Raw genomic sequence first — 26,576 nt, 5'->3', positions numbered from 1 at the left:
GTACTACAAGTGGTGACGTTCCGACACTTGCAGAGAGACTTGGCCCTCGACCAAGCGTAAAAGAGAGATTGGGCCCGCGAGAAGACAGCGTGGTCCCCCCGAAGAAACGGGCAAGAATGATGATGGTTGTGACATCGTCTCGTAGTGACGGGACACGCGACCCAACTAAAGATAGGCGGTAGTTACGGCTCTATTATTTAGTATTACTATTATGCTTTTATTTGCTTTCCTGTTAGTTTGATTTGTAATGGGCGTCGCCCGGATTTATCAAAATAAAAGACACGTATTATTTATTAGAAATCCTCAGTTTCTGCATTGAATATTTCATTTTTATTGTGGTTGTACCCTTTTTAAGGGTTGCCTACGTATCTGCTTTTCAACAGAATCAAACCGAGGTCGTAGTTCTCTCATAAAACATTTCACGCAGTGGCAACAAATGCCAAACTTAAAACTTATTCAAATACATCACAATTCAAGTGTTATTTCATAACTTTGAGAGTGAGATCTTAAGGATAGTACTTCTTCAACTGATCCAGATTCGTTGGATTCGAGAAATCATTTCCATCCAAATCACAAACGTACCGCGCCTCCTGTGAGTATCTTCTTCACGAGATAAGGACCGGCCCAATTAGGCTTAAACTTCCCTCATGGATCGACTGGTAATAGAGCCCTTACTGATTTGAGAACTAAATCGCCTTCATTAATTCCCCTGGGCTTCACCTTCTTGTTAAAAGCCCGCTCTATCCTTTTCTGATAGAGCTGAACATGATACAACGCATTCAAACGATGCTCATCAAGTAACACCAACGAATCATATCTTGCTTGGACCCAATCCGCTTCCAGGACCTGGCTTTCGAGCAAGATGCGCAGGGAGTGTACTTCCAGTTCGACTGGTTGTACTGCTTCCATCCCGTAAACTAGATAGTACGGGGTTGCCCCTGTGGCTGTTCTGATGGATGTTCTATATCCCCACAACGCGAAGGGTATCTTCTCCGGCCACTCCTTGTAATTGTCAGACATCTTTCTCAATATAGTAGCCACCGTTTTGTTAGCGGCCTCCACGCGCTCCATTCGTCCGAGGTCGATATGGAGATGACTTATGATGCTTGATTCTATACTTTTCAAGTATAACGGTGTCTCGGCTTGAAAGTGAGTTCCATGATCGCCGATGAACTCGTGCGGCACTCCGTACACTTGACGATGATGTCATTCTCGAATAAACTTGGCTACTTGCTTCGCATTTAGCACTTTGTAAGACTTGGCCTCTACCCACTTGGTAAAGTAATCAATAGCGACTAGGATATAACAATGCCCTCCTATTCCAGAAGGGTTTACTTTTCCGATGATGTCGATTCCCCAGGTTGAGAAAGGTCAAGGTGACGTCATGGTGTATAGCATAGAAGGGGGTACATGTTGAATATTCGCAAATACTTGGCAATTGTGACAATGCCGACATATCTCGACAAACTGTTTCCATTGTTGTCCAATAGTATCCTAACCTCATGATCTTCCGAACTAGCATGTGGGAGTTCATATGCGGCCCACATTCCCCGTCGTGGACTTCTTCCATGACCTTTTCTCGACGTTGTCTTGTCGACGCATCGCAACAGACACCCCGTGTTGTCTTCTTATACAATTGTCCATCGTTAGTTTTAACGAATTGGGCGGATAACATTCGCAATGCACGCTTTCCACGTGTATCGAGGTCTGCAGGGTATTCTCCTGCTTCTTTGAATCTCACAATGGATGCATACCAAGGTTCGGCTTCGCTTTCCTCGGCATCATCGACAACATTTATATAAGCTGGTGAAGACCTTCGTTCGACACACAATGGCATGCTATCCATATGATCAGGGATGTTTATCAACGCTGCCGCTTTCGACAAAGATGCGTCGTGAACGATTTTCCTCCCTTGGGAGGTACACGTATCGCACCTCTTCGAAGAGTTTTTCTAGCTCTTCTATCTTAGCCTGGTAGGGTGCCAGGCTGCTACTTTTTGATCTTCCATGACCCCGTCACTTGATTAATGACCAAGGAGGAATCCCCGTGTCTTTATCAACTTCATGACTCCTAACTTGTTAGCGCTCTGCAAACCAAGTAGGCATGCTTCGTATTCCGCGGCGTTATTTGTGACGGCGAAGTCCAATTTGATCGAAACTGGTACGTGCTCTCCTCTCGGTGAAATGATAAGGACACCTATTCCGCATCCCATGTTATTCGAAGCCCCATCGAAATATAGATCCCGTACATCATCTTCGACATGGACAATATCCTCATCTGGGAATGACCAAGTGTCAACAATGTCAGTTTCTTCGACTGGATTATCGGCCAGGAAATCGGCAACGACCTTTCTTTTTATCGCTTTCAGCGGCACATATTTGAGATCGAATTCCGATAGCATGAGGGTCCATCTTGACATTCTGCCGTTTAGCACCGGTTTTTCAAACAAGTACTTGATGGGGTCCATTCTGGAATATATACTCACACTGTAGCTGAGCATATAGTGACGTGGCTTTTTCGTTGCCCAGACTAAAGCTAGGCATGTCTTTTCTAATGCTGTATACTTTGATTCATACTCCAAGAACTTTTTACTAAGGTAGTAAATTTCTCTTTCTTCTTTGTCAACGGTTTGTGCCAGCATTGCTCCCATCGCGGTATCTGTAACTGTTAAATACAGTGATAGAGGCAAGCCGGCTACAGGCGGACTGAGAACTGGCGGAGAAGATAACACTTCCTTTATCTTATCAAACGCGGCTTGGCATTGGTCATCCCACATAATATGCTCCCCAACTTTCAATTTCTTAAAAATTGGTTCACAGATCATAGTTAATTTTGAGACGAAACGGCTTATGTACTGCACTCGGCCTAAGAAACCTCGAATTTCTTTCTCGGTTTTAGGATGGGGCATTTCCATAATGGCTTTAATCTTTGATGGGTCGATTTCGATGCCACGGTGGCTAATGATATGACCCAAAAGCTTGCCAGAGGTGACCCCGAACGCGCACTTCTGTGGGTTTAATCTCATATTATACTTTCTCAACCTCTCGAAGAATTTTCGTAATGCCATCAAATGGTTATTACGTTCCTTCGATTTTACGATCATGTCATCGACGTAGACCTCTACTTCCTTATGAATCATATCATGCAACAACGTCGTTGCTGTTCTCTGGTAAGTCGCACCTGCATTTATTAATCCAAACGGCATCACTGTGTAGCAATAAGTGCCCCATGGTGTTGTGAAAGCAGTCTTGTGCATATCTTCCTCGGCCATTTTTATCTGGTTGTAACCGGCGTACCCATCCATAAAGGATAATAATGCATGGTTAGCGGTATTGTCAACCAAGATGTCAATGTGAGGTAACGGAAAGTCGTCCTTTGGACTAGCCTTATTTAGATCACGAAAATCAACACTGACCCGAACCTTTCCGTCTTTCTTTGGGACCGGCACCACATTAGCTATCCAATCTGAGTACTCCGATACTTTGATGAACCCGGCCTTGAACTGTTTATCAATCTCTTCTTTGACTTTCAAAGACCACTCGGTACGCATTCTACGTGGCTTCGCTTTCTCGTTTGAACCCTGGCTTGATCGGAATCTTGTGCTCTGCAATTTCCCTATCAATACCCGGCATATCTTTGTAGGACCAAGCAAATACATCTTTGAATTCATTCAACAATTCAACAAACCCCTTCTTTTCTCATGGATCTAAGGTTGTTCCTATCTTAAGCTCCCGAGGCTCTAAGGTAGTCCCCACATTAACAACTTTGGTATCTTCGATTACGAGCTTCTTTGGTCGTATTCTTCCAACCCTTTTACTAATCGGGAGGCGGTTCCACCTCCTCCTCTTCTTCTTCCACCTGTCTATCCTCGACCTCATTCTCAACGTTATTAAAACAATCAATTGAATCGCAATATAAATGAGACAAGTCGTAAGCAAACCGATTCATCTTATTATTGATTTGGAACTACGCAAATTGCGTTAACATTTGGGCCAACCGATCGAGGTCGGTGGCGAGATAGTAGCAAAGATTCGAGACAGCCCCGGAATACCAAAGACTAGGGAAAGGTACGGGAAAAGGAAAGATCAGGGAAGGGGTATCTTCGACACCTAAAACCCTAGACTTAGCCTTAGGACTTATGTCAGACTCAGACTCGGACTCAGACTCAGACTCAGAATCGTCATCAGGCTTGAACATTTGCCCTTCTCCAATGGTCATCTTGAAAAGCGAACCCTTGTTGTCGGTCCATTTCATGATTTTCCGCCATCCAGATGTATTCCTCTTAGGATCTACATCAGTAATGAGGGTAGATGGATCGAAACGATCACTCCTTACGATCATGTTTACCAAGACTTCGTTTGGTATTTCCGGCTTCTTTTCCTCTCCGAAGAGGAGACCCATAGCTTTCCCATCTTCGATCGGAACAGACTCCTTTATTGTAGCTACTGCCATAATGTCTTCGGGAATATAGAAACAATCACGGAATACTTCGATTCCGGGGACCAGCTTGTTGGCCTTTGAGTTGAACAGTGGTTCGGGGAAGTCTAAACTCGGCATTTCCTCCCCGGCTTTCACAAAGTGGCCGTTTAGAGTTAGCAAGTACGGCCCCATCTTGATGTCTCGGTCTTCGATTGAGACTCTCTTTCTCAGTCTTCTTGATTGGCTCATACCCAAGCCCGTATCTTGTCCCCTTAGGCACTGGCAACTTCAATTGAAATGCGTTTTCCCTTCGGGGGTACATGGAGTACCCGAAGTACTTTCCGGTCTTGAAGATTGTTTTACAAACACGGCTTCCCGTATATAAGTCCATATTCGGTGCCTCGAAAGTTGACTCAATTGCGTTTACTACCTCGAAACCACAAGACTCCAAGGCGGTATTATCAGTTTGCACTTCGTAAGTAACATCTCCTCCCGTCACAATTATAGGAGTAGCATCGATGGTCACTACCTCTCCTTTGAGAGGGATTTTAATCTTGCGATGGAGGGTAGAAGACACGGCTGCAGCTGTGTAAATCCATGGTCTCCCGAGCAAAATGTTGAAAGATGAGGCAACATCTATCACTTGGAAATTGACCTTGCGCTCCACCTTTCCCACATTCACGCTTAAAGTGACGAGTCCGGACACTCGACGCACTGTGCCATCGAAAGCCCGAACCGTTTGCGTAGTGGGTGCGAAGTCGCTTTTCTCGAGTCCCAAAATGAAAGCGGTCCGTAGTGGGAGACCATTAACTGCAGACCCGTCGTCGACAAGGGTCATTGGGAGTCGCTTATGACGGCATTCTACCGTGATGTACATAGCGAGACAATGTTGTGACCCAAATGAGGGCAAGTCTTCATCAGAAAAAGTTACGGCATTAGTGAGCCGAGGTTGTTTTTGAGCAACAAATGAGACCACATCATCTGGAGTATTGTGCGGTGACACGGTCATATTCATTAAGGCTTGAAGTAGAGCTTGTCGGTGTTCAAACGAGCTCAACATTAACTCCCAGATGGAGACATCTGCCTTAATCTTTTGTAACTGCTTGATGAGGGAGGCCTCTGAGGTCGACCCTTCACCAAGAGCCCGGACTGAGGTGGCCTCCTTGGTGGGTGTCTTACTTGGACTGTCTCCAAAGATAGAGACATGGTTTGCCTTCTCGACACGATAGGGACGTCCCGATCGAGTCAAATGATTAGATTCGAGGACATCTTTCCTCAATTTAGAAATTTCTTCCTGAGTTCGGGGAATAATCGCACCTTCGGTGAGATAGATATCGTCTTCATCGTCAGCCCAGACCCCATTAATTTCATTCTCGCTTCGGAGAATGTATGGTGTGCAATCGATAGCAAAATCCCCAATTCGAACTTCGTTCTTAGCTTGAGGGATATACTCAGAGCAGCTTACATAGGCCTTCCCCACGAAAAACCCAGTGAGACGGCAGATGGGTTGGATGAAGTGAGATACATCGGTATTGTCTTCTACGAATACTGCATTGGCATGATCGCCAAAAGGATTGTTCAGGTTGTTAGGTCGGACGGTGGGGATGGGGAGCGACCCATTCTCGATCATGTCTTGGATTTCATGTTTAAGACGGTAACAATTTTCGGTATCATGACCTTTTCCTTGATGATAAGCACGAGGGCGTTGGGCTTATACCATTTACCCCAATCGATCCGCAGCGGGTCCGGAGTTGGACCAATTGGGTTCAGTTTCCCTTGGGCCGAGAGCCTTTGGAGGGCGTATGCATAGGTACACCCGATGTCAGTGAACGCTCTTGGCCCATGGCGTTGCGATCCCTTAGGAGCTCCTCGCAAAAGACCGATGGCTTGGATATGATTGGCAGAACTGGATGCCTTAGCTTTGGAAGAGGAGGCAACCTGATACTGTAATACCCGCCCTTTTAGGGACCCTTTGACCATCGTTGACTGACCTTGGGAGCGGGAATAGCCTTAGAGTTAAGTGCCGAGGTCATCTGGAGTTGAGTTGAAAGAGTGGTACTCGATAGAGTAGAGGCTACTCGATCGAGTAGCTAGGTTACTCGATCGAGTAGGGGGTTACTCGATCGAGTATGTTGGGTACTCGATCGAGTGCCCAGTTTTCAGCGAGGGTTTTATATCGCGTTTTGTTAAATCCGCAAATCACTTCCGCCACTTTCTTCTTACCCTTCAGTCGCCCCTTTCCCTTCCCTTCACCTTAAAAACCTCCATGGATGCCTTTTGAAGATTCTTGAGCCTTAGGAGAGCGTCTCTTGAGTCGGGTAGCGGTCTTTTCTTTGAGTTTCCCCTAATAGGTATGTCATATTCATCATCCGTGCCTTTGTTTCTATAGTTAGGGTTTTGCTTGTAGTAATAGATATTTGCATGTTGGTAATAGGCTTGGCTTGTGCGCTGGATACTTTGTTTGTCGGCATGGATTGGTTGCGGATGCGTAAAGGTAGGTTCGCCTACTCAGTTTCTGTAGATGGTCTAGTGTGTCGAATATTGTGGTTGTGTTGTGTTTGGTTGTCTGCTATAATTGTGGTATTGTGATGGTTGTGGTTGTTGTTGATGGTTCTCGAGATGCGTTCTCGGCTGAGTGGGGTCACTTGCGGGAGTGATCTCACGCCCTAGTTTCGCCCTTCGTGGAACCCGCCACGAAAGGGGATGTGCACATTAATGGGACAGGGTTATCGCTCGTATGATGAGCGGGGCTTAGGTGGGAACGGCTGCGGTCCCCCACTGGCGTGGTCTGGTCCAAAGGTGGACGATCGATGGATGTGTCCGGTTGGATTATTGTGATTATGGTTGGGACTGTTGTCATTGTTCGTGCTGTTAATTGTAGTTGCCATTGTCTTGTCTTATCTCAGTACTGACCTTGTTTGGTTGTTTGTTTGTTATGTGTCTGCCGTGATCCCTTATGGTGAGCAGTCGGTCTTAGCAGGTGTTGACGTTGTGGATAGCTGGAGTCCGGGCAGGGATGAGTCCTCACGAGATATGATGGTCATAGCGAGTAGTCTTTGAGTTGTACCATGTATTGTATTTTGGTTTGAATCACTTGTAATAAAGCTTAATAGTTCTTTTATTGACGTTTGATAACTACTTTCCTCGGGTAACCGAGATGGTAACGCTCTTATATGCTAAGGAAGGCCTAGTTAAGGCTCCTCTGGATATGGGGGTGTTACAAAGTGGTATCAGAGCGACGATTTTGGAACCTGTAACAAATGAACATAATGAACGTAGGGAGTCTAATAAAATGAACCTGGTGTATGTGTAATGGGAGCCCCAGCTGATGCTAGATTTTGGGTGAGTAGGCGCCCTCATTTCAAAATCTTGGCCCCATGACACTTAAGCCAGTCACGTGGGATGGGAATGTGGAGTCCGTGTGTCTATGTGTCTTGTGTATGTTAAATTGTGCCGGGCTACTTCCTGTTAAGTCTTTGATTAGAATTGATAAGGGGTGTATTAGTGATATATTAGACCGTGTAGGGTAATTGTCAATGAGATGAGCAAGGTCCTTAGATGATTGGTGAGCCTATGTAATGGCTATGAGATATGTGACGAAAGTTTAAGTGATAGGAATGCGTGAAAATGTGGAACTGAATGTTGTAACATGGATAGTGAACACGTAGGTGTTCGCCGTAAGTTAATGGCGACGGAAGTTGTAAGTGAGTTTATAGATCCTACCGCGATGATTCCAATGATAATTATAGTATAGATGAGTAATAATTCGAATCACGGCATATGGTAATGTGTATATGCTTTGTTAGTTAGTTGAAATTTTTCCGCTGCGTAATATTTGATCTATGCAAAATAGATTGCTTATGATAGAATGTGAAACATGGTAGATTAATTTGTTTTGAAAAGTATGCGTAATGTTAATCATCCGCTTCAACTGGAGGTAAGCATGAGTTTAGTAGTAACAGGTAAAACAAGTTTAAGTGCAATAAAATGATACGGCTAGATTATAAATAACTCGGTGACAGGTAGACCGAGTTAGGTAATTGTATAACGTAACGTAATATGTCTCTTAGTTATTGAAGGGTTGTATTTGGCGCGATAATGGTTATAAAACGTGATTGAAGGTGATGATTAGTGTCGAATCCCGAACTTGGTTTGGACTCGACACGTTATGTTGTTTTGCAGGTATTCTCGGTTCACTTCATACTTCAGACCGAGTACTTAACTAAACTTGACCGAGTGCAAGTGCCTACTTGACCGAGTAGACCTTACACGATCTAGTTAAGAGACTATGACGTCGGGATATGGTGAAATTTCCTATAGATACTCGACGAGATAGCTTCTACTCGATCAAGTAGGGTGGTACTCGATCGAGTAGCCAAGCCACTCGATCGAGTAGGGTGGTACTCGATCGAGTACCCCAGGTACTCGATCGAGTAAGTTTCTGGGCAGTAACTTTTACGGATTTTCTTAAAACCCTTCATCTTTCTAATTCTCCTTCTTATTCTTCTATATTTCGACACACCCATCCTAAATCCCTCTCAAATTCCTTTCTCCTCTCAAATCCTCTCTTTCTCTTGGGTTAGTAGTGATTCTTGGGGTTGATTTTCTTGTTTAATTCGTTTCTTTACTTTACTAATCAATCAAGGTGTGTTATTCTTCATAATTTATGTGATTTGTTACTTTGAATGTGTTAAAATAGTGAAATAATCTGAAAATTTCGATTCACATGAGTAAATTGTTGTTTTGATGGTTGAAACATGATTCACATGCCTCCTATTCGTGCTTGTTGGTGACTAATTGCTGTAGATTAGATTAGAAACATACATAGTTGGAATCGAAATTTCTAGGGTTACCAAAATTGAAGTTGATTTTTGGTTGTTTTGCAATGGTTAGATGGTAGAATTAAGCCTTAAGCATTGTTTATATTATGTTGGAGGATAGATTCTGATGATTTTACCCTTAAAAATTTGCCTTAAAACTCCGTCTTAAAAGTGCCCCAAATGGAAATTCGTGATTTATAATTGAAAATCTATGTTGCAATTGACATTATAAGTATGAGTCGAACCTCAGTATGATCGTAGGAACGATTGTTGATGAGATTATGCCAAAATTGTCTCAGCTGTAAAGACCGTCTGAAAAATTTAGTTGGGTTATTGAACATAATATGGAAGTGATGATGCTGTGCTATGAAATTTCTTACTCTTCCTCTTGATTTAGTAACATGTGATTGGAAGTGCGTCTGGAATAACCTTAGAACCATGCTAGGGTATTCAAATTTGTCAAACATATGTAACCGTCATGATAATTTCCTTCACCACCGTGGCTTGTGAGTAGTAATAATTTGAACTTGTATGTTAAAATTTTAGAAACTGTTGATAAACATGTGTACTTATCTTAATATTCAAGGTTAACAGCATGAATTATGTGCTTCACATGTCAAAATTTGTTGGAAAGTTGTGTGCTTAGCTGGGTATGTGAGTTCAAATTACATGAAACAAGTGCTTGAATGTTTATACAAGTTGTTTGGACTTATGCCTAAAACAGATGCCGAGACTGAACCTTGGGCTTCGCCAAAGTAAGCGGGGGAGGGGTAACCCACTTGAGACAGGGGAGGGGAGCGGGCCCGTGGTACCCGCGGTCCCCGAACACCCTACAGTTGTGTTTGTTGACTTCAAGCAAAGGGAGCGTTTTGTAGCTTTACAAAAACGCAAGATGAGACCTACAAAGTGTGTTGACACCGCTGTGTTAGAGGAGTTGGAGATAGAGACGGATGTCCGTCACATATTCGCGACCATGGGGTTTACGGGTTTGTACCGGCTGAGGAAGCACACTTACCCCTTCCTTACCCTAGAATTCATGAGTTCCTTTAACTATGACCCAGGTCAAACAAACTGTTGAGTTTAGATTGATGAATACCAGTTTTCTGTTGACCATGGATTTGTTTGCCTCTCACCTTGGGTTGGCCAAGCCTCCCAAGGACTCCATCACCGACATTCCAGCTGAGTGCGGCGTCTGCCGCCTAATGCCTTGCTTGACTGGGAAACAAGCTCCCACCTCAAGCAATATGCTGATTAACGACGTTCAGCACATCACCTTGAGAATCTTCCTCCGTTCTCTTTCAAACCTCCTCTATGATAGAAAGGATATCAGTAAGTTGAACAACCATGAGGTCTTACTTCTGATGTCGTACCTGAACCCGGAGCGAACCAAGAAAGTGGTCTTCAATGCTCCTTCCATAGTTTGTGCTGCTCTTGCCTTGATGGCTTCTTCTCCTTCTCGATACTTGAGCTGTGGTGCTATTGCCACCCGGTTAGCTGAAAATCTAACCTCTTTTGAGGCCTCTTCGGCATACGTGCCTCTAGTTACCCCTGTGCCTACCATGGATCGTGAATACTACCTCGACCTGAAGTGGTTGAGAACCTTGGCTGACGGTAGCCTAGCATGGAGGGTGTGGGGGATGAGTTGGATGAAGATTCCAACTCCCCGAGCACCTCCCGCCACGGAGCCCTTGGAGCCGACAGGTGGGTGACCGTGGACCCGGATGACGAGGAGGAGGAGGATGATGACGGACCCCGCCACCGCAGACCTATCTCATTGATGGCACCATCCTCCAGGAGATGCCGGAGCCGACGAAGGGCGAGAATGCGGAAGTCCGAGGGTGGAGAGACCCCAGAGTGGTGAGGGGACCCCGTCGAGTGAGGAGAGGGCCTCGGGGACTAGGCCACAAATGGCCGGAGGCACCACAAAGCGACGGCAGCAGCAGCAGCCTTTCCCGTACTACCCCTATCTCGACACCCCGGAGACGCGGTCCAGCTACTTGTCGGAGAGAGTGTCATCTACTTTGACACTCCGGAACATGCACGAGATGGCATACACTCAGGGGATAGGGATCGAGGGACCGCATCCAGTTTGGTGGAGTGGAGTTGGGGACTACTCAGGGGTTTTCCATTCCTACGGGGTGGATCAGTCGACGTGGGGGACACCTCAGTCCTTCCCTTACGGTGGCTTGACTCCATGGTACACAGGCCCAGGAGCAGGAGCAGGAGGGGATGCGGGGATCGGGTCATCGGTGGTGATGAGATGATGTACGAGCAGCAGCAGCAGCAGGAGGAGTGACACTCCTTGTTCTTATCTTTGTTAGTAGTAGTTAGTTTTAGATGTTGGATGTTGTTATCAGACTTTAGAAATTGTTTCTTCTTAGACTTTGTTAGACTTGTGTTGTTGGCCATAAGGCCGGATTCGGTACTTTGACTTACTGCAGGATGTTAGAAGTCGGGAAAACCGTCCCGACTCGATCTCTATAAGACCGAGATATGCATTGCATGATCTGTCGCAGGTTTATAAAACACCTTGACCTGTAGGTACTAGATAGAGTACCTCGTACTCTATCAAGTAGCTGCGGGAGATTGGGGAAGGAAAAGTCTCTGACCTGTAGGCCACTCGATCGAGTAGCCAGGACACTCGATCGAGTAGCATGGCACTCGATCGAGTATCGATGGTTACTCGATCGAGTAGCACTGTTACAGGGGGTTTTCAAAAATTAAAAATGTTCAATTGCTTTATAATTGCAAGTTTAACGTTTAATGTGGCTATCAGTGCGTAATGACACCTTTGGACCATCAATTCTATATGTTGGGGGTCAAATTTCGATTCTATATACGTCGTGATAATGATTAGTGAGGTGGTGACGGGTTATTGTTATTTTACCTTTACATTATGCTATCTTGTCATTACTCATTCAAGTACATTTCACCCTTTGCAATGTTAATGTGAGTTAGAATTGGTAACTAGATGTCCCGGAGAGTCATGTATGGTCTCCAATTTTAACAAGTACCTGCTTAGCGAGTAATGTCCGCGGTAAATAATATGTGTTAACCTATGCCAGGAATAAAATAATAAGTAATACGCGTTGGTATTAGGGTGGTGAACTTCGGGGACGAAGTTCCTTTTAAGAGGGGAAGAGTAATGTCGCAAAATAAAAAGGTTGTTTTGAATGATGTCTTGCTCGTTTATAATGTTATTGGTAGTTGTTTATAATGTGTTAGTATTCAAAAAAAAAAAAATTATAGTGCGATGAATCGTATTTGCATCACGTTACCAAGTAACACGGTGGCATTGGTTGTACCACATGATAGTTGGTATGAGACATGTTCTAGATCGATAGTTGGGTAGTCGATACCGTATGTCGGGTGATCGTGGGTGGTGATTCGCATTGCGGGTTTGATGTTTATATGTATATCAAGTAGCGGTTAACGGTGATAGTGCTTGCATGATAGTAGTAAAAGTTATTAGATATAAATATGGACGGTGATGATGATGACATGGGGGGGGAGGATATTTCAAAAGGTAGTGGTCTGGACGGGAGGTTGGGGAGACAGTGTTGTGTTATGTTCAGGAGCGGGAGAGGTGAGTTGAACTTCGGGGACAAAGTTCTTTTTAAGGGGGGAAGACTGTAATACCCGCCCTTTTAGGGACCCTTTGACCATCGTTGACTGACCTTGGGAGCGGGAATAGCCTTAGAGTTAAGTGCCGAGGTCATCTGGAGTTGAGTTGAAAGAGTGGTACTCGATAGAGTAGAGGCTACTCGATCGAGTAGCTAGGTTACTCGATCGAGTAGGGGGTTACTCGATCGAGTATGTTGGGTACTCGATCGAGTGCCCAGTTTTCAGCGAGGGTTTTATATCGCGTTTTGTTAAATCCGCAAATCACTTCCGCCACTTTCTTCTTACCCTTCAGTCGCCCTTTCCCTTCCCTTCACCTTAAAAACCTCCATGGATGCCTTTTGAAGATTCTTGAGCCTTAGGAGAGCGTCTCTTGAGTCGGATAGCGGTCTTTTGCTGAGTTTCCCCCTAATAGGTATGTCATATTCATCATCCGTGCCTTTGTTTCTATAGTTAGGGTTTTTCTTGTAGTAATAGATATTTGCATGTTGGTAATAGGCTTGGCTTGTGCGCTGGATACTTTGTTTGTCGGCATGGATTGGTTGCGGATGCGTAAAGGTAGGTTCGCCTACTCAGTTTCTGTAGATGGTCTAGTGTGTCGAATATTGTGGTTGTGTTGTGTTTGGTTGTCTGCTATAATTGTGGTATTGTGATGGTTGTGGTTGTTGTTGATGGTTCTCGAGATGCGTTCTCGGCTGAGTGGGGTCACTTGCGGGAGTGATCTCACGCCCTAGTTTCGCCCTTCGTGGAACCCGCCACGAAAGGGGATGTGCACATTAATGGGACAGGGTTATCGCTCGTATGATGAGCGGGGCTTAGGTGGGAACGGCTGCGGTCCCCCACGCGTGGTGGTCCAAAGTGGACGATCGATGTGTCCGGTTGGATTATTGTGATTATGGTTGGGACCGTTGTCATTGTTCGTCTTTTAATTGTAGTTGCCATTGTCTTGTCTTATCTCGATCGACCTTGTTTGGTTGTTTGTTTGTTATGTGTCCGCCGTGATCCCTTATGGTGAGCAATCGGTCTTAGCAGTGTTGACGTTGTGGATAGGTGGAGTCCGGGCAGGATGAGTCCTCACGAGATATGATGGTCATAGCGAGTAGTCTTTGAGTTGTACCATGTATTGTATTTTGGTTTGAATCACTTGTAATAAAGCTTAATAGTTCTTTTATTGACGTTTGATAACTACTTTCCTCGGGTAACCGAGATGGTAACGCTCTTATATGCTAAGGAAGGCCTAGTTAAGGCTCCTCTGGATATGGGGGTGTTACAGATACCCTTTTGGCTTTTCAGCCTCAGCAGAACGAACGTCGTCCTCAATTTTTCTTCCGACTCGAATAAGGTCCTTGAATGAGCCGAAATGTTGATATTTGATAGCGTCACGGTAGAGATGTGTCGAAGATTTTTGATGAACTTATCTACCATTTCAGTCTCCTCGGCCTTTTGGCCAACTTCACGCTTTCGGCGCTAGCGGTTGAGGAATTCAAGAAATCCCTCCTTATCCTTCGTGTCATCACCTCGAGTGTGCGCACGTGAGTCCGAATCTCGCATTATCGCAAAGTGTTTGCAAAACTCCACCGCTATATCTTCGAAAGTGGGGAAATTCTTAAGCTCAAGGCTATAGAACCACGCCTTCGGGTGTTCTCCTAGGGATTGAGCAAAAATGTGGGGCAACATCTCAGCAGGTACCCCTTTCAACGCAAGGTACTCCTTGTAGGAACAGATATGTTGCAATGGATCTTCCGTCCCTTTGAACTTTGGGATATCAGTTAGGACAAAATTGGTTGGTAGCTTGTCCTGGACCGGCATGTACCCTCTGGCATTCTCATAATACACATTTTCCCCTCGGGATAGCTTCAACTGTTCCTCTATTAGTCGGAACCTCTTTTCGAATTCAGTTTCCGGGGGTGGTGGTATGGGAGCTTCCACCGCGATCTTGGCTTCCACAAACAAAGCGTTCCATCATTGCGACCAAAGTGTCGTTAATGCCGCTTCATGCCTCTGCGGTAGTCATACTTCTTGTTTGTAGTGGCCTTTCTACAATAAAATCCCGAGCGAGTATCAGTTATCGAATCAAAATCCCCTGCACAAACAGGACTCGACTCATAACAACACGACGGACTCCATGTGACTCGATATTGGGCTTAGACCCGGAGAGCGAGCAATTGGGCCCCCTCGGTTTGGGTCATACACGACTAGGGACGGCTTTTCAAACCTAAAAACTGGCTATAACTTGACACGGATCTTACGAACGCACTATTCTGGCTCGTTGGAACGGGTCCTAACCGTGATACACACGTGGCTTGGGTTTTAGACTCAACGTGATCATAAATCCGACATGACAAACCCGTGTTCAAACCAGACATGGCTCTTGGGCTTTGTGACAAACGCCCTAGGTGGCTTAGTGGGGACGTTTTGGTGGACTGACTTGGACCAAATGGTCGACTTTCATGACGCAGACCCAAAGATCGGTTTAGGTGACTCACTTGACAAGTGTTCTAACCAAACAAAGGCTCACTCGAGCCTAAGGGTGGACTAGCTCGCCTATATCGAGCAAGCAAAAGCCCAGCTCGACTAACCCGACCCCACTGACTCAAACTCTATTCTAGGTTTGGGTTGGACCTGGGATACAGTTCATCGAAATTTGGAATCGAGAAGGATTGAATTGATTTTTAAAATGGGCAGCACTTCGGCTTGAAAGAAGGTTCAAAATTTCGAAATAGAGGGCCGAAATTTTCGAAAAGAAATGGACTTGAAAAAGAATCAAATTTTCGAAAGAAAAAGAAGATGGATTTGAAAATGCTATTTTGAAAACATGGCCCGGGATTCACATAGCATGTAATCATTCGCATTTTAGGGATGCAATGCATGAACTAGACTCTTCTAAGTCTCGGTCAGTCCTCTAAAATGGGTCTATGCCAGTGAAACCGCTTTGTCGGGGAGTCCACATACCGTCATATGCCCGTAGCAATATGCCTCGTATGCAGCTGCCTACCTCCACGGAATCACCTTGATACTTAAATCGGACATAGTGGACATCAATATCCTCCCTTGGAATTACCCAAGAGATTCTTTGGCCCGCCTAAAGTCTCGGGGGTTTATGCATGATTAACATAAAAAAATGTGACAACAATCCTAATAGCCATCTTACACTTTTCAAGTTTCACTATCCCCAGCGGAGTCGCCAAATTGTGGACCATGGAAAAACGCTCCACTCAAATGCTTTTTCAAAAAAATTTTAATTTTAAAAGAGTCGCCACTAAATTTTTTAAATGGAATTTAGAAACCAATTTTAGAGATTTGAATCCGTGTGACTTTACGTGTTAGGAAGTTAATTTAATTTCATTAAAACAACACCCAACCCCGCCCGTTGCAATAACGGTCTCTACTAGGTGAAAGATGGCTATTTCGGAAAGATATCACATGCGTATGCAACCATTGAATTTGTAACACCCGCGAATTTTCCATTTTGACATTTATAATTTAATTAACCATTCTATGGTCTTATTTATATTTTAAATTATTTAATTTAATTAATTTCATCATTAAACATGATTTTTATAAATATTATATTTTTAAAGCTTAAGTTATACAAAATAAATATTTTGGTCGGATAATAATGATAATAATAATAATATTCTCCGTCTTGAGTTGTAGTGGGCTTGAGACGTAAATTCATGTGTATATCGACTCAATTTTGCATGTTGGGCCTAGTATGACTATTGGGCTCACATATTATTTCTTCCTCCTCATATAAATAATGAGGGAAACCCTAACCCCTCCTCCTTCCTCACAATTTCAGCAACACCACCACAAACACAAACACCATTTTCATACTCTCCTCTTACAAATCTTCAAAACACCATAACTTGATCAATTCTTATCCGAATCAAGTGATTTTCGCGTCTATCTCTTCCTCTCATCGCCCTCCATCTTTCTAGGTAAGAAAGACACCGACTTTCCTCCTTATATAGGGCTGTCGAGCCGTTTTATACATGGTACCCTTTTTCTAATTTTGATTCTTAGTCTTATTTTGTGTTTTCTTATGTTTAGGAGAAAGTTTAGTTGACCCTAAGTGGATTCTTGAAAGGTAGACGAGTCTTTTGTGGATTTAAGTGCAAAAAGGTAACGGTGATGGGTTACTCGACATTATGTCAAATTTGTGTGTTTATATGTTGTAGTTTGTTCATATGTATGTTAAAGTTTGAATCTTTTCTTGTTTCACATGTTTGTTGTTGAATGAGTTTGTATGAGAAACCATCTCATGGTTAGTTGAAGGAATTTCCAATCCTTTGGGTTACATGAATGTTTATATGGATGAATTAGTAAAGAAACCATCTTATTCATGCTTAATAATTGTGTTTAATTATGTCACGAATTTGTTAGTTTGGAATTGTTTGAATTTGAATCGAACCTTGTGTTTTAATCCCTCTTTTATGCTTTGATTTCACCCTTAATACTTGTATAAAGTTGCTTGGGTAATATATGGTGGAATTAGGATTGTAATGGCATGATAAAAAAATGATTTGGGGATGAAGGTGAATTGGTTGTGTCGTGCAAATCAGCACCACGGCGCAGGCTGCGCACCTCGGCGCAGGCTGCGCACTCAGCCTGGACCAGTTTTCGTAAAATGGCCATAACTTCTTCGTTACTTATTTGTTTGAGGCTTATGACCTACCGTTAGAACCGTAAGAGGATAAGCTGTCTCCTCCAACTGGTTTCACCTCATTATCATCTATATAACTCAAGTTATGACCGTTTGAAGTTGACCCTTGTTGTAGTCGAATACTAAACTTGTTGTTATAGATTGGGTTTTGAGTTTCTTGTTGGGTATGCATCTTAACTTTGGTTCTAATGCTTGTGTATGATGTGTTGAGACTCTTTTATCATGGGAGTACTTGATATTTGTTATACTCTTATACTTATACATGCTTCACATGAATTGTTTACGTTATGTTCGTGCAATCATGGTTGCTCGTATTTGAGACCGAAGTGCGATGATTTACATTGTGTGACTACTTGACATTCCTTATTTATTTACCCTTCGGGCCTTTGGTACGAGTGCGTGCCATGTTCCCAGGTTGGGTTATCCTTCCGCCTTTCTTCGGACCTTGGGTTACGAGTGCGTGCCATGTCTCCGATTAGAGGTTACTCGGCCTTTGGATACGAGTGCGTGCCATGTTCCGAGTCTTGGATACGATTTGGTATCGTTTGTCGAATCGGGTGTCGCCCATCCCGAGAGTCTGGATCCAGGTTTAGACTAGGACCGTATTATGATCGTCGTCCTACCAAGAGGTTGGAGTCTAGGGGTCTGTCTTGTTTGAGTCAAAGCCTTTGTAAATGTCTTGCTGATTATGGTCATTGGCGTGTTCTTATATACGAGAGTGCCCGTCTTCTATGATTGTTTATGAGAGTCTTGGTCCTATCGGATACTAGTGGTGAGATGCAAGCCCCTAGTTGCGATATGATCGCCGGGATTGATGTTCCCATCCGTTCTTATGGTGAGATGCAAGCCATAAGTATGAATGTGACATTAGTAGCCACGTCCCGTGCTATGGTTGTTAAGAGGTTTTCAAGTAATGGCTATTGGTTTCCATCCATGTATTTTCTATTCAATTGATCCGTTGTTTACCTTCTTCATATGATTCGATGCCTAATCTCATATCCATGTTTTGGTTACCTTGAATACATGTTTAATATAATGTACCATGCCTATCTCATTAAGAATGCAATGTGCCTATCTCGTTAAGAATGCAATATGCCTATCTCGTTATGATTATCGTTATATTCCCTTGTTCATATTATTCAAGTATGATGCATGATCAATATGTTTAATTAAGTTCTTGCTTATGTGCATTTTGACATATTGTGGCTGGGAGAACCCTGAGTTACTCCCCACTGACTGTGGCATTCATGTTTACATGAATGACAGGTTTGTGATGCAGATTATGGGGAAGACGTGTGAGCTAGCGAGAACGTTGAACCTTGGACCTTAGTTATAGTTTGCCTAGACTCACCTATCGTTAGACTTGTGTTTATTCGTGGGATATCTTTTCCCCAACGCACTTCGTTTTTAATTGTAAAACTTATTCATCTTACTTTTCATTTTCGTTTGATCACTTATGGTGGATTTCACACTTTAAACTTTAAAGGTTTTAAAAATCCCTTATTTTTCCGCTTAGATTTAATAGTTCTTTTGATGCCTCATCGAGGGGTGTCACAGTTGGTATCAGAGCATATGTTGCTCCCGACGCACACACGTGTACCCCGAATTTAACCTTGAACTTGACCTTGAATAATGAATGAGAGATGGGTAGAGTTAAGGACCTAAGTTGGTAGTCTCTTTGTGCATGCTATTTGTTAGGTGCTAACATGATTGATTTTTTTGGAGTCTTGAGAAGATGGTACGACCAACCAAGGTGGAGAATACTATTATGGAAGCTCTTACTCTAATTCTTCTGAATCAACGGAATGCCAATGCTCAAGTGAATCATCGCCCTATCCGTCGTGGCAAGAGACCCTTTGTGCCCTCACCTTCATCACCTTCTAGCAAGAAGAGGTTGGTGCCGAGAGTCCAAGGACAAGGAGTACAAGACCATGGAGGACAAGAGCCAATAGTGCAAGAGCCAAAAGGATAAGTCCCTACATCTACTAATAGGCTTAGGGAGAACCGCAAGTGCTTCAAGTGTGGGCAAGCTTATCACCCCGGGATTGGATGCTATGATATGCCCTTGAAGTGTTACCATTGCAAGAAGCCCGGACATCTCTTCAAGAATTGCCCCGAGAAGAAGACTACCCCTCCTCCTCTCCCTCATGCTCCGGAAGCCGAGCCAAGAAGAGTCATTCTTGTCGAGAATCAAGTCGGAACCACCGTTCCTCCCGACACCGTTATGGGTGTGTTTTCTAACCTTGATCCACCTGTCCTTACTTTTATCCCGTGATGCTCATCCTTCCTTTCTAAACTCTCTTTTGCTCAACCTTGGAAGCTAGTTTGGTACCCACCCGACCTATCCTTAGTTTTTGTTTCTCCTTACATAACATCTTGCATATGGATCTCTTTCTCTTGAAGAATGTCTTTGCCGTCTTGAAGATACCTCCCTCTCTTCGAGCACCTTGTCATATTCCCTTATCTTTGTGCTTCTATGCCTTTCGCAACTCTTATTCCATATCTTGGGAGTTGTCTTTGTACCTTTTCTCCTTATAATGCCCCTCTTGTATACCTTCATTTTTGCCTTATGGAATGTTAACTTCGGTCAGATAAGTTGTCTTTTGTGGAGTTTGTTTGTGTTTGACCCTTAACCCCGGTTTTGAGAGGTCGTGATGTTAGAAAGGCTTAGGTAATGTGATGATAAATACTTAGTGATTCTTGTACCTAGTGCCTTGACCAAGTGAGTATAATTGATTGGTGGATTCTTTGTGTTAGGAATGAGTTGCCTATGTGATTAAAGTTATAGAACTTGGCTTTGTTGTTTATGTTTGGAATTTGAAAGCTTAGTAGGTTGAGCGTCGTCACCTTAGGAGTAAACATGAGATAAATTTATGATAGGAGCTTGGAAGAAAACCCATTTTTAGATGTTAATGATTCCGTATAGATTGGTGATGCGATTTGATGTTAGTTGTCCCTTGAGAATTTTGTTGAGAAGTCTTTGTTAATTCTTTCTTTGGTTTTTAAAACATTGAGGTTGTGTCAAGTACTTGAGATAGATGGGTGCTTTTATACTTGAGTGGTAGATTTGCTTTAGAGAAATCCTAATATGTGATAGGATAGGTGAACAACGAATCTAACCAATTTATCAACCCTTAAGCGGGCGTTTATTTTTACCTTGATCAGTCATAGAGGTGTAATCCTTTAAGAGAGACTTGCATATAAGGAATGAGATGAATTGCCTTGACCCTCGTTTTGGAATTTGGTCGTTTTGTTATGATGGTACAATATCCTAATAGGCGTGACCTTGTTAGAGAGAACCTTAAGTCTTAGAAAGTGTATGGTTTAAGCCCTAAAATCCCCCTCGTACCTTTAATCATCTTCCTTCCCTTCGTTCATACCTTGATTAGATTTATTTCTTAAGTATAAAAGTTTACTTGTCGTTTCCTTTCCTTGAATACCTCTATAATTCTAATGTCTCTTACTGGTGTTAACTAGTTACCTTTACTATTGACTCCTTTAATCTCACACCTCGTCATGTTCATGTATCCCATTGAAATTTCCTATCTTTTCTTGACCTAGTTATTGCTCTTGTTTCTTTAGTGGAGTGATGGCATTGTTGGCTACGTTGTAGAGTGAGTGAGATGCTCTTTGAGGATTCTTTGTGAACCTTGATTTCGTCAAAATTGGATTAGTGGAACTCGAGTTGAGTTGGGTAGGAAAAATTGTACGACAAACCTATTTACTTTTGGTTGGTGGTCTTTATGATTTGGGGAATGTGATCATCTATGCTTGTGAATTCGGGTGTGAATAATATTTTGGTTTGGAGTGTTAGAAAGTATGAAGACCTTGAGATTTTGACCTTTGATTAAGGATTCTACCATAGTGAGAACTCCTAGTAGTCGATAGTTGGTTATGTGTGCAACTCTGTTAGTAGTTTTGATCTTTCGTGGAAATCGTTTATAGATGACTTATATTTGAGGGTTATGGAATCACAATTGTGGTGGAGTGACTTGACCCACGGGATAGCATAGGAGTAAAGTGTGCAAGTATTTTGAGGAAATTCTTGGGAGTTATGTGGTTATGAGTTACCGTTCAGGATGACTTTGTTGTTTGAGATTTGACTTTCTGGCGTTTCCTTGTTGTTTAAATTCCTTCCTTCCTTAAGCATAAGCATTTCCGTTCATACCTCTCTTCTTCGCTTCATCATGCTCCTCCTTTAAATTTGATACTCGTAACTTGTGAAATTCAATCTTTGATATCCTCGTAGACTCGATTTCAACACTTCTCCTAGGAAGTTCATCATAGCTCTTTTGTTGGTAAAGTTTGAACCCTCTTAGCGTACCTTGTGTTCATGATATCTAAGTTCTCTTCATTTCGTAATATTTCAAAACATTTCAAGCTACCACTTTTGATCCATTGTTAAAAGTTTATGTTACTTTTATAAAACCCTACCTATTTTAAAGGTTTGAAAATGGGAATTTCATTTAGTTCTCCTTTTGTTCTATGAGTACAACTTCTTTTTATTGATTTTAATTGCTAAACCCGAGTTACTTTTAATTTTGCTCAATTTCTAACTAACTTTGACCTACTTATGATTCCTTTGTCAGAGTTTAATACTATATTTTCGGAAATTTGACTCCATTTGAGTTTAAAAGTGAAACCTCTATCTCTAATTTGGCTTTGGCAAAAGAAAATTTGAGTGAATTACCTTTTTCTTTCGATTTTGACGTTGATAGGATGTTAGAACTCGTTATTTGAAACGTTTAATAACTTGTTCTACGCTTGTCGGCGAGTGATTTTTGTTTTAAATTTGTCTTTGACTTGGAAAGTTAGCGTTCTTGTGTGCACGACAAGAGCAATTTCGTTCCATGAATGAGACTTATACCTTTGAAAACTCTTCATTACTGTTTTTGAAAGTATTTTGATTTTCGATTTATACAAATAATTTGCTTTTGACCATATCTTCGATTTGGAATGTGATGTTCTTGAATGCGCAACGAGAGCATTTTCGTTCCTTTGATGAGAATCGTTACGTTTAAAATTTTATTTGAGACTTCTGAAAGGATTTTGATTCTTACGATAAGTAACCTTTTAATGTTTTGGTTACCAATTTTAAAAGTTCAGTTTTACTTTTTATAACCTTTCTTTTCTACCTTCAAGTTTCGAGGACGAAACTTTTTAAAAGATGGGGTGATTGTAACACCCGCGAATTTTCCATTTTGACATTTATAATTTAATTAACCATTCTATGGTCTTATTTATATTTTAAATTATTTAATTTAATTAATTTCATCATTAAACATGATTTTTATAAATATTATATTTTTAAAGCTTAAGTTATACAAAATAAATATTTTGGTCGGATAATAATGATAATAATAATAATATTCTCCGTCTTGAGTTGTAGTGGGCTTGAGACGTAAATTCATGTGTATATCGACTCAATTTTGCATGTTGGGCCTAGTATGACTATTGGGCTCACATATTATTTCTTCCTCCTCATATAAATAATGAGGGAAACCCTAACCCCTCCTCCTTCCTCACAATTTCAGCAACACCACCACAAACACAAACACCATTTTCATACTCTCCTCTTACAAATCTTCAAAACACCATAACTTGATCAATTCTTATCCGAATCAAGTGATTTTCGCGTCTATCTCTTCCTCTCATCGCCCTCCATCTTTCTAGGTAAGAAAGACACCGACTTTCCTCCTTATATAGGGCTGTCGAGCCGTTTTATACATGGTACCCTTTTTCTAATTTTGATTCTTAGTCTTATTTTGTGTTTTCTTATGTTTAGGAGAAAGTTTAGTTGACCCGGAAGTGGATTCTTGAAAGGTAGACGAGTCTTTTGTGGATTTAAGTGCAAAAAGGTAACGGTGATGGGTTACTCGACATTATGTCAAATTTGTGTGTTTATATGTTGTAGTTTGTTCATATGTATGTTAAAGTTTGAATCTTTTATTGTTTCACATGTTTGTTGTTGAATGAGTTTGTATGAGAAACCATCTCATGGTTAGTTGAAGGAATTTCCAATACTTTGGGTTACATGAATGTTTATATGGATGAATTAGTAAAGAAACCGTCTTATTCATGCTTAATAATTGTGTTTAATTATGTCACGAATTTGTTAGTTTGGAATTGTTTGAATTTGAATCGAACCTTGTGTTTTAATCCCTCTTTTATGCTTTGATTTCACCCTTAATACTTGTATAAAGTTGCTTGGGTAATATATGGTGGAATTAGGATTGTAATGGCATGATAAAAAAATGATTTGGGGATGAAGGTGAATTGGTTGTGTCGTGCAAATCAGCACCACGGCGCAGGCTACGCACCTCAGCGCAGGCTGCGCACTCAGCCTGGACCAGTTTTCGTAAAATGGCCATAACTTCTTTGTTACTTGTTTGTTTGAGGCTTATGACCTACCTTTAGAACCATAAGAGGATAAGCTATCACCTCAAACTGGTTTCACCTCATTATCATCTATAGAACTCAAGTTATGACCGTTTGAAGTTGACCCTTGTTGTAGTCGAATACTAAACTTGTTGTTATAGATTGGGTTTTGAGTTTCTTGTTGGGTATGCATCTTAACTTTGGTTCTAATGCTTGTGTATGATGTGTTGAGACTCTTTTATCATGGGAGTACTTGATATTTGTTATACTCTTATACTTATACATGCTTCACATGAATTGTTTATGTTATGTTCGTGCAATCATGGTTGCTCGTATTTGAGACCCAAGTGCGATGATTTACATTGTGTGACTACTTGACATTCCTTATTTATTTACCTTTCGGGCCTTTGGTATGAGTGCGTGCCATGTTCCCAGGTTGGGTTATCCTTCCGCCTTTCTTCGGACCTTGGGTTACGAGTGCGTGCCATGTCTCCGATTAGAGGTTACTCGGCCTTTGGATACGAGTGTGTGCCATGTTCCGAGTCTTGGATACGATTTGGTATCGTTTGTCGAATCGGGTGTCGCCCATCCCGAGAGTCTGGATCCAGGTTTAGACTAGGACCGTATTATGATCGTCGTCCTACCAAGAGGTTGGAGTCTAGGGGTCTGTCTTGTTTGAGTCAAAGCCTTTGTAAATGTCTTGCTGATTATGGTCATTGGCGTGTTCTTATATACGAGAGTGCACGTCTTCTATGATTGTTTATGAGAGTCTTGGTCCTATCGGATACTAGTGGTGAGATGCAAGCCCCTAGTTGCGATATGATCGCCGGGATTGATGTTCCCATCCGTCCTTATGGTGAGATGCAAGCCATAAGTATGAATGTGACATTAGTAGCCACGTCCCGTGCTATGGTTGTTAAGAGGTTTTCAAGTAATGGCTATTGGTTTCCATCCATGTATTTTCTATTCAATTGATCCGTTGTTTCCTTCTTCATATGATTCGATGCCTAATCTCATATCCATGTTTTGGTTACCTTGAATACATGTTTAATATAATGTACCATGCCTATCTCATTAAGAATGCAATGTGCCTATCTCATTAAGAATGCAATATGCCTATCTCGTTATGATTATCGTTATATTCCCTTGTTCATATTATTCAAGTATGATGCATGATCAATATGTTTAATTAAGTTCTTGCTTATGTGTATTTTGACATATTGTGGGCGGGAGAACCCCGAGTTACTCCCCATCGACGTGGCATTCATGTTTACATGAATGACAGGTTTGTGATGCAGATTATGGGGAAGACGTGTGAGCTAGCGAGAACGTTGAACCTTGGACCTTAGTTATAGTTTGCCTAGACTCACCTATCGTTAGACTTGTGTTTATTCGTGGGATATCTTTTCCCCAACGCACTTCGTTTTTAATTGTAAAACTTATTCATCTTACTTTTCATTTTCGTTTGATCACTTATGGTGGATTTCACACTTTAAACTTTAAAGGTTTTAAAAATCCCTTATTTTTCCGCTTAGATTTAATAGTTCTTTTGATGCCTCATCGAGGGGTGTCACAGAATTTAAATCCTATCATGCGAATTTCATTCTAAGTCGTTTAAAATGCATTTAACTTCGTCGAAGTGGTTTAGCATGTGAGGTTCATTGATTAAACTAGAAAAACACATCCAAAGAGAGGGATAGGAAGGCTTACGCTTAGCATAAGATGTATTAACAAACATTAGTGGTTAGCTCATACATACAATATAAATTATGAATAAAGTAAATTAAAATCTAAAACATAAACTAATTAAACTAAGGATTAATCAAAAAAAGTCAAACAAGGAAGCAAATTAAAACACAAAACCTGGACAAACCCGTGCAATGCACGGATCTGAAATTTTCGAAATATGTCAGAATAGACCCGTGCACTGCGCGGGTTTTGAATTAATACATTGCTAATTACAAAATAAATACTAAATCAATGCAATAAATTACGAAAATCTACCTAAATTAAAATTACAAATTATAGGTCTGGAAAATCATAAAAAGCCAATTTTTATATGGTTAAAAATAAATACACATAAATTAAATAAACTCGATTTATTAAATTTCCCTATTCCAACACGAGGATATGTAAATGAGACGGGGTGTACGACCGACCGATATGGCGGATTTCTTTCCCATCTCAAGTCAACGCGGGTGCCGGAATGGTACTTTAACTCATACTCAAACTATTCTAGTTTCGATATTAGTTAGACGATGTTAGACAATGGTTAGTAAATAAACAATAAATAACGAAATAAAAAGAAGAGAAGGGAGTTTTAATGCACCCTCAACCTACATGTATCGTTGACACCGTCTTGGGTCGTAATCGATCGTAGATTTTATCTCGAGGGGCCGTCGTCGACGAAGACAATTGAAATTGAATTTTGAAATCACGAAACAAACACGTTCAAAAGGCAGACTTGAGCAGCGATTTTCAATCGCTCACCACGACTTCGTTTCTCAACGATTTTTCAAACCGAAAGATGTTTTGGAAACTAGAAAGACTGAATTTTGTGAATATAGAAACAAACCAGAAGCTTTAATGGGATTTTTGCACGAGAATCAAGGCCAAAGACCACGACAGAAACTCGAAAACAAGATTTGTGTCCCTGTTTTCGAGCGGCTGTC

At 41.9% G+C, this 26,576-nt stretch overlaps 1 protein-coding gene and 2 long non-coding RNA genes across 3 annotated transcripts; 2 read left to right on the top strand and 1 right to left on the bottom strand.

Moving 5' to 3' along the window:
- Positions 1-645: 645 nt before the first annotated feature.
- On the bottom strand, positions 646-1,071 carry LOC141649134 (uncharacterized). Its single transcript, XM_074457829.1, has one exon. It carries the CDS (start codon positions 1,069-1,071, stop codon positions 646-648), a length of 426 nt encoding a protein of 141 aa, XP_074313930.1.
- Positions 1,072-16,934: 15,863 nt separating this feature from the next.
- Positions 16,935-19,011, top strand: LOC141646113 (uncharacterized). Its single transcript, XR_012545350.1, has 2 exons — positions 16,935-16,985; positions 18,793-19,011. It is a non-coding gene; the product is annotated as an uncharacterized LOC141646113 (long non-coding RNA).
- Positions 19,012-23,039: 4,028 nt separating this feature from the next.
- Positions 23,040-25,408, top strand: LOC141646112 (uncharacterized). Its single transcript, XR_012545349.1, has 3 exons — positions 23,040-23,199; positions 23,312-23,384; positions 25,190-25,408. It is a non-coding gene; the product is annotated as an uncharacterized LOC141646112 (long non-coding RNA).
- Positions 25,409-26,576: the final 1,168 nt, after the last annotated feature.

Source organism: Silene latifolia, chromosome 3, assembly GCF_048544455.1.
Source record: "Silene latifolia isolate original U9 population chromosome 3, ASM4854445v1, whole genome shotgun sequence".
Classification (NCBI taxonomy): Eukaryota; Viridiplantae; Streptophyta; class Magnoliopsida; order Caryophyllales; family Caryophyllaceae; genus Silene; species Silene latifolia.
Note: the sequence above shows the minus strand (reverse complement) of the source record. Positions and strands in the feature narration are given on the sequence as shown.